This window comes from Diceros bicornis, chromosome 10, assembly GCF_020826845.1.
Source record: "Diceros bicornis minor isolate mBicDic1 chromosome 10, mDicBic1.mat.cur, whole genome shotgun sequence".
Classification (NCBI taxonomy): domain Eukaryota; kingdom Metazoa; phylum Chordata; class Mammalia; order Perissodactyla; family Rhinocerotidae; genus Diceros; species Diceros bicornis.
The window spans coordinates 75497208-75508096 of NC_080749.1; the positions used below are offsets into that span (position 1 = coordinate 75497208).

Here is a 10889-nt window from a genome sequence, read left to right on the forward strand (position 1 = left end):
GGCGGGGCGGCAGGGGGCGGGGCGGCAGGAGAAGGCGGGGCGGGCGGGGAAGCTGAGGGGGGCGGGGCGGCAGGGGGCGGGGCGGGGCGGCAGGGGAAGGCGGGGCGGGCGGGGCGGCGGAGGGGGGCGGTGCAGGCGGGGAAGCGGACGGAGGCGGGGCGGCAGGGGGCTGGAGCTTGGGGCCGGGCCTCATTGGCTTTCCGGCCGGAAGCGGCGTGCGACAGGCTGCGCATGCGCCCCTCACACGTGCTTCCAGAACGCCCCTGCCGCCGTCTGGTCCCGGCCGGCACCATGCTGCGAGTTTCTGCCTTGAGGCTGCCAGGACGTTCGGGGGCAAGTAGGGTCCTGGTCCTGCAGGACTCGAGTCCACGCCACTACAGTTCGGGTTCTCTCGGTGCCCGCGACGATACCCGCGACGCGCGCGCCTACTTCACGACACCCATTTTCTACGTGAACGCGGCGCCGCATATCGGACACCTGTACTCGGCGCTACTGGCGGACGCCTTGTGCCGCCACCGTCGCCTCCGAGTTCCCAGCGCCGCCGCCACGCGCTTCTCCACCGGTACCGACGAGCACGGCCTGAAGATTCAGCAGGCGGCAGCCGCTGCAGGCCTAGCCCCGATCGAGCTGTGCGACCAGGTCTCTACCCAGTTCCAGCAGCTTTTCCGGGAGGCCGGCATCTCCTCCACCGACTTCATCCGCACCACCGAGGCCCGGCACCGGGTGGCTGTGCAGCACTTCTGGGGGGTGCTGAAAGCCCGGGGTCTGCTCTACAAGGGGCTCTATGAAGGTTGGTACTGTGCCTCTGACGAGTGCTTCCTGCCAGAGGCCAAGGTCACCCGGCAGCCGGGCCCGTCGGGAGACTCGTGTCCCGTCTCTCTCGAGAGTGGGCATCCCGTCTCCTGGACCAAGGAAGAAAACTACATTTTCAGGCTTTCCCAGTTTCGGGAGCCGCTCCAGCAGTGGCTACGGGGCGACCCTCAGGCGATCACCCCCGAGCCATTCCATCACGCAGTCCTTCAGTGGCTGGAGGAGGAGCTGCCGGACCTGTCCGTGTCTCGCAGAAGCAGCCACTTGCACTGGGGCATTCCGGTGCCCGGGGACGATTCGCAGACCATCTACGTGTGGCTAGATGCCTTGGTCAACTACCTTACTGTAATCGGCTACCCAAATGCTGAGTTTAAATCTTGGTGGCCGGCCACCTCTCATATTATAGGCAAAGACATTCTCAAATTTCATGCTATCTATTGGCCTGCTTTTCTCTTAGGGGCCGGCATGAGCCCACCACACCGCATCTACGTCCACTCTCACTGGACGGTCTGTGGCCAAAAGATGTCTAAGAGCTTGGGTAACGTGGTGGATCCCAGGACTTGCCTTGACCGCTATACTGTGGATGGTTTCCGCTACTTTCTCCTTCGGCAGGGAGTCCCCAACTGGGACTGTGATTACTATGATGAAAAGGTGGTTAAGTTACTAGACTCCGAGCTGGCAGATGCTTTGGGAGGTCTCTTGAACAGATGCACTGCCAAGAGAATAAATCCTTCCGGGACCTACCCGGCCTTCTGCACCACCTGCTTTCCCAGTGAGCCAGCGCTGGCGGGGCCCTTGGTTCGTGCTCAGGCAGAGGACTATGCTCTGGTGAGCGCAGTGGCCACTTTGCCCAAGCAGGTAGCAGACCACTATGATAACTTTCAGATCTATAAGGCTCTGGAGGCAGTATCCAGCTGTATCCGGCAAACGAATGGCTTTGTCCAAAGGCATGCACCATGGAAGTTGAACTGGGAGAGCCCAGTGGATGCTCCCTGGCTGGGTACTGTGCTTCATGTGGCCTTGGAATGTTTGCGAGTCTTTGGAACTTTGCTCCAGCCTGTCACCCCAAGCCTAGCTGATAAGCTACTATCCAGGTTGGGGGTCTCTGCCACAGAGAGGGGCCTTGGAGAGCTCTACTTCTTGCCTCGATTCTATGGACATCCATGCCCTTTTGAAGGGAGGAGGTTGGGACCTGAGACTGGGCTCTTGTTTCCAAGACTGGACCAGTCCAGAGCCTGGCTGGTGAAAGCCCATAGGACCTAGAAACTCAGTTCTTATTGGCTTGTGGTAAAAAGACAAATGTGTTATTTTCTTATTTTGCATTTTCAGGAAAAGTTATACTAAATGTTTTCTAAAGTGTTGCATCAAATGAGCACATAAGCAATGTCCCTGTGAAAAGGGGTTTGTAGCTTTTCAGCTGCTTACCCCTACTCTTCAGTTCTCTGTGCCCATTAACCACTGTCCTTTGCACACCAGTGTCGGTGTCTCCAGGGGAAAGATGGGTAAGAGACAACTTTGCTGATAATATTCCTCCTTATTGTGCCTCCTTCCAAACCACAGTAGTGTTATTTGCCCAACTACCTCTCATGGCTTGTTTTTCATTGGCCTGGCCTCTGCTGGGCAAATTAGTGAGAGTGGGGGTTGGAGGCCCCCTACCTCATCTTTTACAGGGCAGCCCTATTTTGTTATATATGTTGGGTCTCCTATTAAAAAGAGATTTTTATTAAACCTTTAAAAACCAGTGTCTTAGACTAGATGACTCTTGCCCATGTAAGTTCTTAAAACCATGACTTAAGTTAATAGTCCAATAGTTGTGCTTGTAACATTACACTTCAACCAGCAGATGGCTCTAGTCTCACATATTTAATTACCTAACATTGAGGTTTCAGAATATTTAGAATAAATTAGTTTTCTGCTTTCTAATTTTGCTGAATTTAAATTTGAAGAAAATTTTTATTTCTTTTCTTAAGGGATAAATGCGATGGCTACTGTTTTATGGAAAGCAATAAACAAAAGATCAGAATTCTGTTTTTTCAGACTACTGAAAAAGGACATTTACGGTATTAAATGTTTAGTAAGCTAATAAGTAAATGTATCAAGTTTGGACAATCTATGATAAATTATAAAGCTCTCTTGAGGTACTTGGTATGTTAAAAATTTTAAACTTTAATAACATTAGGTTTACGGGTATGATTTAAAAAATCTGTAAGTCCAAAAGGGCAATATATTTTTTTAATATTTCTTAGTCTTAATTTTGTTATCCACATATATAATTTACCTTACATGATTTCTTTTGGTCAATCAGGATCTATAATATAATATATAGAAATTGTGGAATAGTAATTATAAATGTTAATATGTTTACTTTCAAGTAGTTTTTACTGATTATTTCTTTTACTCTTTTTACTTAAGTTATTAAAGTTTAAAAGTTTGTAAGTACCTTATTCAGATCCCTTCTGTTGCATTTGTTAAAGGATGGTGAAGGGAGGAAATCATCAATGCTCTAGGAATCTCAAACTGGATTTAGGGATCTGTTCAAGGCTCCATAAGAGAACACCACAGAGAAGATGTTAAGGTATCAGTTTATACAATGACTACAACACAGTAAGCCAGTGTTATATCTCATAAGTGATTGAACAGCTAGGCCAAAGTTTAAAATGAGAACTTGCCTTGAAATATCCATTCTAAGCAAGGTAGCAAGCAGAGAGGGCTCACTATGAAGTAAACTGTTGTGCTAGCAGTCCCCCCAGATTTATTCTAGGTGCTACTACTCAGCTGCAGTTCCTGTTTATTAATAAGTGTGGTGAGAGATTTCTGGTTGGTTGGAAATACTGCTTAGGAAAGAATGCTTCAAGGCATTCTAAAGGTGGAAGGACCGTTTCTACGAATGTCCCTTCAGACCCTCCTTATTATTCATAATGGAATCCTGGGCTTTCCATATGACATATTCCAGTTACCTGCTGGGATTACTTAGGCAGATTACTGGGGCCTAGGATGGAGTATATCTCCTAGGGCTGGATAGAGGAGAGTGGTGCAAGAGATGGGATGTGTTTACATAGATGAAGGAAAAAAGACTTAGAAGACCAGTGGTATGATAACCTCTGCCTTTGAAGTGCCCTTATAGCAGTCTTACAGTTCCTATTATGAACGGAGAGACCGTGTCTTCCACTTCAGTGGTCTGTCTTATGGTCAATACACTGGACCTTGGCTTGCTGTGTGTTAATGGAGTTCCTTTTGTGCAGTCTGTCATTTATGCAGGCACTTAATTGGCTACCAGAATATCTGTGGTACTGGAGGGCACAAGGGAATAGGGGAACCAAAGAGGAAAGGGCATAATTATTACAGAGGACAGGATATTTTGAGTGAAGAAGAGTGGTAAGTTGGATCTGATTTATTCTGTGGTGATATGGAAGATGAACCAGTTGATTCTCTGTAGGAGGCAAAATAGGTAAAGCAAATATCCTTTGGGTACTCAGTTGATATGTTCAGTTTGATCCAGCAGTTTAAGAATGGCAAGTGGAGGATAGGTGAAACTTAAAACTGGAGGGCAAGCACTTCCAAGAGAGGGGGCATCCTAACCACTTCTGGGAGATGATGATGGCAAATTTGTAGACATCTAAGAATCTCCCTACTCCAGAACTGTTAACACCTTATGTAGCATCTTATGGATCCCTTGACCAGAAAGGAATTTTCTCCCAAATACTACCCTTGAGGCTTTAAAATATTCATTTTTGGGTATTCTCGGAGGCAGTGCTGCAGGAGGTGATAGAGGACTGGTCAGGTGTTCCCGGAATGTCATGTTGAAGTAATTACAAGCTGTCAACTCAGTAGACTATAGTCCTATCTCTGAAGTCATGCAAGAAGTTGTGGGCCACGTATATTTAAGTGGCACCATTGTATACTGGAGGGCTTTTCCACAAGTGAACTCATAGATTAGGCTCCTCATACATCAGAAGATCTATGGTTGTATAGAGGTCAAGAATAGGCAGTAACTAATAGATATAATTTCTGATTTCATTGAAATAGCAGTTATTCTGGAAGTAGGCCTCACTATTTTTCTTAAGGACTTGTGTGATTGTAGGGGCTGAGAAGGGCCTGATAAATTGAATATTAACTTGATGCCAAAGTACTCAAGAAGGCCTAGGCTGGAACATGGGCCCTGAGGCACAGGTCTTTTTTTTCGCAGTTGTACCTGTGATAGGGACACAGATCTTTAGATCTAAGTTCTGAAACTGAAGTAAAGCCTGTAGTTGGTGAGGCTGTATGCCTCTAACTAGGATGACTTATAATCATTAAGTAGCTTGGGCAGCAGGTGGCAGTACCAAGCATTCAACAGAATCCTCCTTGAGCATTACGGTAGGGATGGTTTCCTGGATCTGTGACTGCCCCAGCCCTAGTGAGTATATAGTTGCAGTGTCGGCCTGCATTAGTGTAACCTTGAGTTATGGGGGAGGCCATGCCTTTTGACTAAGACTTGGTCCATAAAGCTGCTGTATGATAATCTATAATTACCTCCTGGAGGCAATTCCTTGCTATTCATAGTTCTACCAGATATAAAACAACTGTTCTTATTGGTGAGTTCTAGGTGCTGTAAACCTTGGTGGGTCCTTGCCCTCATCTTTTGCTAGAGTGAATAATATCAGTGGACCTAAAAGGGTGTGGACATAGTGACAGCCATGTGTCTATTTTTGCAGCAAAGGTTTAGTAGTTCAGAGAGCTTGGGGGGAGCTAGGCACAGGCTGAGGTAACCAAGAGCACAGCTTAGGGGGCTCACTTCTCAAAGAAAGCCTTTGAGTCCCTTGCAAAACTAAGACAGCATGAAATATGTTATTTCAGCACAACACAGCTGGCCCTGCCCCTTCCTCTTGCAGGAGCTCTGGAGAGGTTTGGTTGACTTCTGTCAGTAGGAACATACCTCATCCTATTGGTTAATAGGTTATTATTGCTAGAAGGGCCAGAACAGTAACAACCAAGTTAATTAAGGTTAATTAGTGGGGATTTTAACCTTCCAAGAATAGTGTCTTCCTCTTTTTTGAGACAGAGGATAAGAGAAGCCCAGCCTAAGTTGCTTTCCTCTCTCACCAAGAACTACTTTGAGCTGAGGGGAAGGGACTAACCAGTTTAGAGGTGAAATTGGCTTCTTCTCCTTAGTTTTCAGGTAGTCCTGGGTTACCCAGTACAGATCCTCTGAATTAAGGGAACCACCTAACAGGGAAGAGTTGACCATATTTAAAATATTCTGCTTAAAATTATATCACCATAATCAGTTTCTGCATTTTCATGATGAGGAAAGGAAATTGGGAAGAGCTACACACCAAGAGGATCTTCCTATGGCCTTGGCAACTAGAAATAATACACTCTCTAATTTGCCTCTTGTCATGAATAGCTATTGGGAGGTTTAGCAGTACTTGGATCTCCACCAAAGTAAGGTGAGGCTACAGTATAGAAGTTCCATCCTTGCCTATGAACTGAATTTCACTCCCACTTGGTTATGTCACAGTTTACTTACCATGGATTTTAATAAGTCCACAGCTCCTCACTTAAGAACAGGATAATATGAGATGTCAGGACATTTTAGGAAACCTAGTGCGCCATCTGCAAGAAGAAAATTATAGCTCCAAGGAGAGATAAGCCCTGCCTTCAAGTCATTAAGGATTTCTAGATGAGACATCTGCAAAGGGCGTAGAAGACTCACTGGGTAAGCTGGAGGGACAGCTCTAGGAATAACTATGGAAATGGACGATGCCACTTTTCTTAGTGTATGATAGGGGAAAATGGTCCTAATGTCACTGTGCTACCACTCCTAAGGCTAGGCCTTGTGCATGTACCCCTCATTAGTTGACAATCACTGGTTTGTGGGATTACACATGAAGATGAACCTTCAAAAACTAGTTTAGGATCGACTGTTATACACTGGAATCATTGTTCTCTTAATTCAATACATTGAATAAAAATATGACCAATTACACATTTTTTCTTGATTAAAATATTTTTAAAAGGGTAATAACTTTTACTTTGGAACACATTAAATACGAAAGTTTCAGTAGTGTGGTTTCCTTTGAACTAGTTCAGAAGTGTCTCTTGGTTAAAAAGCTATAAATATTAAAAATATAAAGTTAACAAGCATGTTATAAATTTTAGGCTAATGAGTAAAATAATACAAGTAGAATGTATTTCTTCAAGCCATATGAAAAGAAATGTTAAAGAAAACTCAGTCTAACAGAAGACAGGAAGAAGGAAAAAAGGGTAAAGAAAAATGAAAAATATAGTAAAAGAAAACCCTAAGATGGCAGAAATAAATACAAATATATCAGTAATTGTAATAAAATACAATGTCATAGGATGAACCTTCTGTCAAAAGACAGCAGTGTTCAAGCTTAAATTTAAAAAGTTGGCAATATGTAGTTAAAAAGTATATACTTAACAGAAAATAAGACGGGAAGAAACACTAGGCATATATTAACCAAAAGAAAGCTGCTATTGTAATATTAATAGTAAACAATCTATGTTGAGGGGAAAACCATTACTAAAGATAAAGTGAGACAATATAAAAGGAATAATGCATCAGCAAATTATAACAATTATGAACTTGTATGATCTAACAACATAGCCTCAAAATGTAAAAAGCTAAAATTGAAAATGACAAATGTTTAAACAAGTCTGCAAAAAAACGAGACTGCCATTCCCGAGTTCAGAGAAGCCATGCAATGAGAAAGTAAAAATACAATAACTTGCACTAGATATTAGCACTGCAGTCTTCTACCAAGTGTATCATCACTGCTAAATGTAAAAAAAATAAAAATTTTATAGCAGGCAAGGTTTTGTGACTCTACAATTTTGTCTTTTTCCATGTATGCCTCTGAAAATAACAACTTGCTTTTTGAATAGAAATGACAGCAAATATACTTGTTCAGTAAATCCTCTCTATGGATTGTTAAAAGGGGAGAATCCCATGGCCATAATTTTGCCGAATTCTCTAATTGTTAGTTCAGTAATAAGCAAAGGTGACAGGAGAGAACCAACAGTTCTGTGTTCCTTATTTGTATTCTCTCATTTACTTTTCCCATCAACTCTATGAAGTATTATTCTTTCTCTATGTAACTGACAAGAAATTGAGGCACAGAGATTAAGTAACTAGGCTAAGGTTGTACAGCTTGTAAACCAGGAACACCTAGACTCAAATTTGTCTCGATGCCAGAGCCTCAGCACTATCCTTAGCACCAACACCACCATCAATCACTGAGAATATACTGAGGACATTGTATCATGGGGATGAGGAAGTAGTATAATCAGATCCAAAAACTGAAGATGAGAAGTCTTTAAGTAAGAACTCGAACCTTCAATGAAATACATCAATGAGTGTTTCAAGATGAGCAATTAGTTCTTGACAGCTAGATTACGAAACAGATGAGTGCCAAAATAGAAACTTAGAAAAAATACTTAACCTTTATCATGAAATATGTATTTCTCTTTTGCTTTCAATAGTTTCCTTTATTTCCTAAGTCTGCTTATGTGTGCTGGTATAAATTGATAAAAATTTTAATAACTCTATAGTCTCTATTTTTCTTTTTCTTTAAGATTATTTTGTTTCTTATTTTCAGAACACTGTTCCAAATTCTTTAATCCAACAGTACTCCTTTAAGTGAAAGTATGTTGTCATAAATTCATGAATCTAAGTATTCTGAAATAACATTTTACTTTAAATACACATTTATCTCTAAACATGAAAACATATCAATATTCAAGTTTTATTTCAATTAACTATTACTGTAACAAAGCCAGAGATTTTATTAGAGGTCACAAACACTGAAACTTTTCCATACATACAGTTTTAATACAGGTGAACTTATTAAAAGACTCATCTATTTACTAACAATTTAAGTTCTCTGAATTTACTGAACATTTATTACTGTATTCTTAAGATATCTTTCCTAATAAGCCTGCAGAAACCAGATTAGATGCCCCTTAACTCCAGTTATTACCAAAGCAAATACCACCCCATTAGCTAAAGTGCCACATATTAGATAATTCCTGGTAAATTATATCTCATATATGACAGTCAAGACATGTTCTAACTTCCCAAAATTAAAGACTTTATTATGAATTGCATAAAGAATACTATATTTACATTTTTTATGAAATGATAGTTATTGTGTTGGACATGGACTACACCTTGAAGAAGTGTGATGAAACCTATGAAGAATTGTGATGAAACCTATGTTTATATAGGTCTCTTAGCTATCATCTAAATTGTATTTTTAAAAATGTATCAAAAGTATTAAAGTCCTCGCTAACTTGGAAGGCCAAGAACACCTACATCTTTATTCTGTTTTAAATAATTTCTTTAGAACTCTTGTTGAAATTTAAGCTACACAGTCCCCTAGTTAAGCAAGGGATGATGGGTACTTTTTCAGTAATTTTTGCATGGTAGATTATGACTTACTGATAGAATCAGACTGATGCATTATAAAAAACATCCTATATAACATTTTTTTATGTTTCCTTTAAAAATCACTTACTAAAGGAATTTATAAAGGCTTTCATAAAGCAAAGAATCTTCAATCCTGGTAAACTGAAATTACTACATTCACTTTTTATATTTAAATGTCTATAAAACTTATTTTATGGAAACACTCTACATTTTTAAAAAGCAAAACTCTAGTCCTGAGTTCAGTTTCATTTTATAACTCATTACTGGAATGTAATTAGATAAATCAAGTTACAATGTGTAAGAAGCCTATTTTGGTATTATAGAAGAAAATCATAAGTACTAAGATAAAATGAATTATTAAAAAATATGAATGGTTAATTGCATGAAAGCTGATGGTTGGATTTTCATGCCATTTTAAGATCTGCAAGTATTTTTTTTGCTGAATATAAAGGAAATATTTTTAACATTCATTATGACATTGTCTGACCTAGTATAAAAGAAATTGTTAGTTAATAATCAAGCCTCAAAATAAAGTTTTTCTTATTAAAATATCCACATAAAAATCAGCCTCTAGAATGTGGTTAATTCATAACAAATTTTAAATAAAACATTTTTGGATGTAACTGATGTCATAAATTAGTTTTCTAGCCTAAGAAGATTATATAGCACTTCTTCCTTTTTCCATAATCCACAGAGACCATCTAAAAGTGGAGCTATCATTTCTGGGACATAAAACCAATATAAATGTAACTGTGTGTAGCTAAGTGTAAAAATTAGGAAATCAACCTAATCTCAGACTGAACAACAAAGGAAAAATAGTGAAAACTTATTGCTTAACATCAAGAGTAGTGAGAAGAGCACTAGGCAAGTTCAACCAAGTTACTAAACACATCATTCGTAAGTTTGTAGAGGTATATGTTTTAAATATTCAATATGTGAAGGTAGGTAAGTCTGAGCTCAAGAGTTTTAAACAAGTCATTCTCTAAAGATAGACACGTAGCTACGGCACAGGCATAAAAATCTATTTTGTAAACATAGGATTGTTGCTGAGTTTATTTACATTTTTCCTTTGGCACAGACATAAGGATATTAAATATTATTTTAATTGAAAGCTCTTCTCACAAACAGTTGGATATAGCCTGAATAAAATAATCCTAAGGTTAACTTTACTGATCAGTAGTTGGGCATACACAGAGCAGGAAAAATTTACATATATTAGTATCTTTTTTTAATAGTTTGCATAATAGGTCAGATACCAATAAGGATTTTAGAAAGTTTCTTTTATGTGTTGCTAAAAATGTGTTATATAAGTGGATACTGTGTAGCTTTCTTTGCTTTGGTACCAAAGTTAGACATGTTAAAAACAAAGATCCTAGTATGATTAGCAAGAAACACATTGAAAGTATTAAAAATTGTTAATGTGTATTTTAAAATTATTATCCTTTGGATGTTTTCTCAAAACATCAAAGGAAAAAATATGCTTTTTAGGCAATACTTTTTGTATTAATCAAACATTTCAATATACTACTATTGGTCATTTCAGAACTATATGAGCCTAAGGGTGCGGCTTTAGTCTCTGTATCTTTGTTCATTTTTATATTATGACTTGTAGTAAAAAGAGCCTTGGTGATTAAAAGCTAAAACATTG

At 40.0% G+C, this 10889-nt stretch overlaps 1 protein-coding gene across 1 annotated transcript; it reads left to right on the top strand.

The window, feature by feature from the left end:
• The first annotated feature begins 262 nt into the window (after positions 1-262).
• On the top strand, positions 263-3254 carry MARS2 (methionyl-tRNA synthetase 2, mitochondrial). Its single transcript, XM_058549511.1, has one exon. The coding sequence runs from the start codon at positions 292-294 to the stop codon at positions 2071-2073; it is 1782 nt and encodes a 593-aa protein (XP_058405494.1). The 5' UTR covers positions 263-291; the 3' UTR covers positions 2074-3254.
• The last annotated feature ends 7635 nt before the right edge of the window (positions 3255-10889 follow it).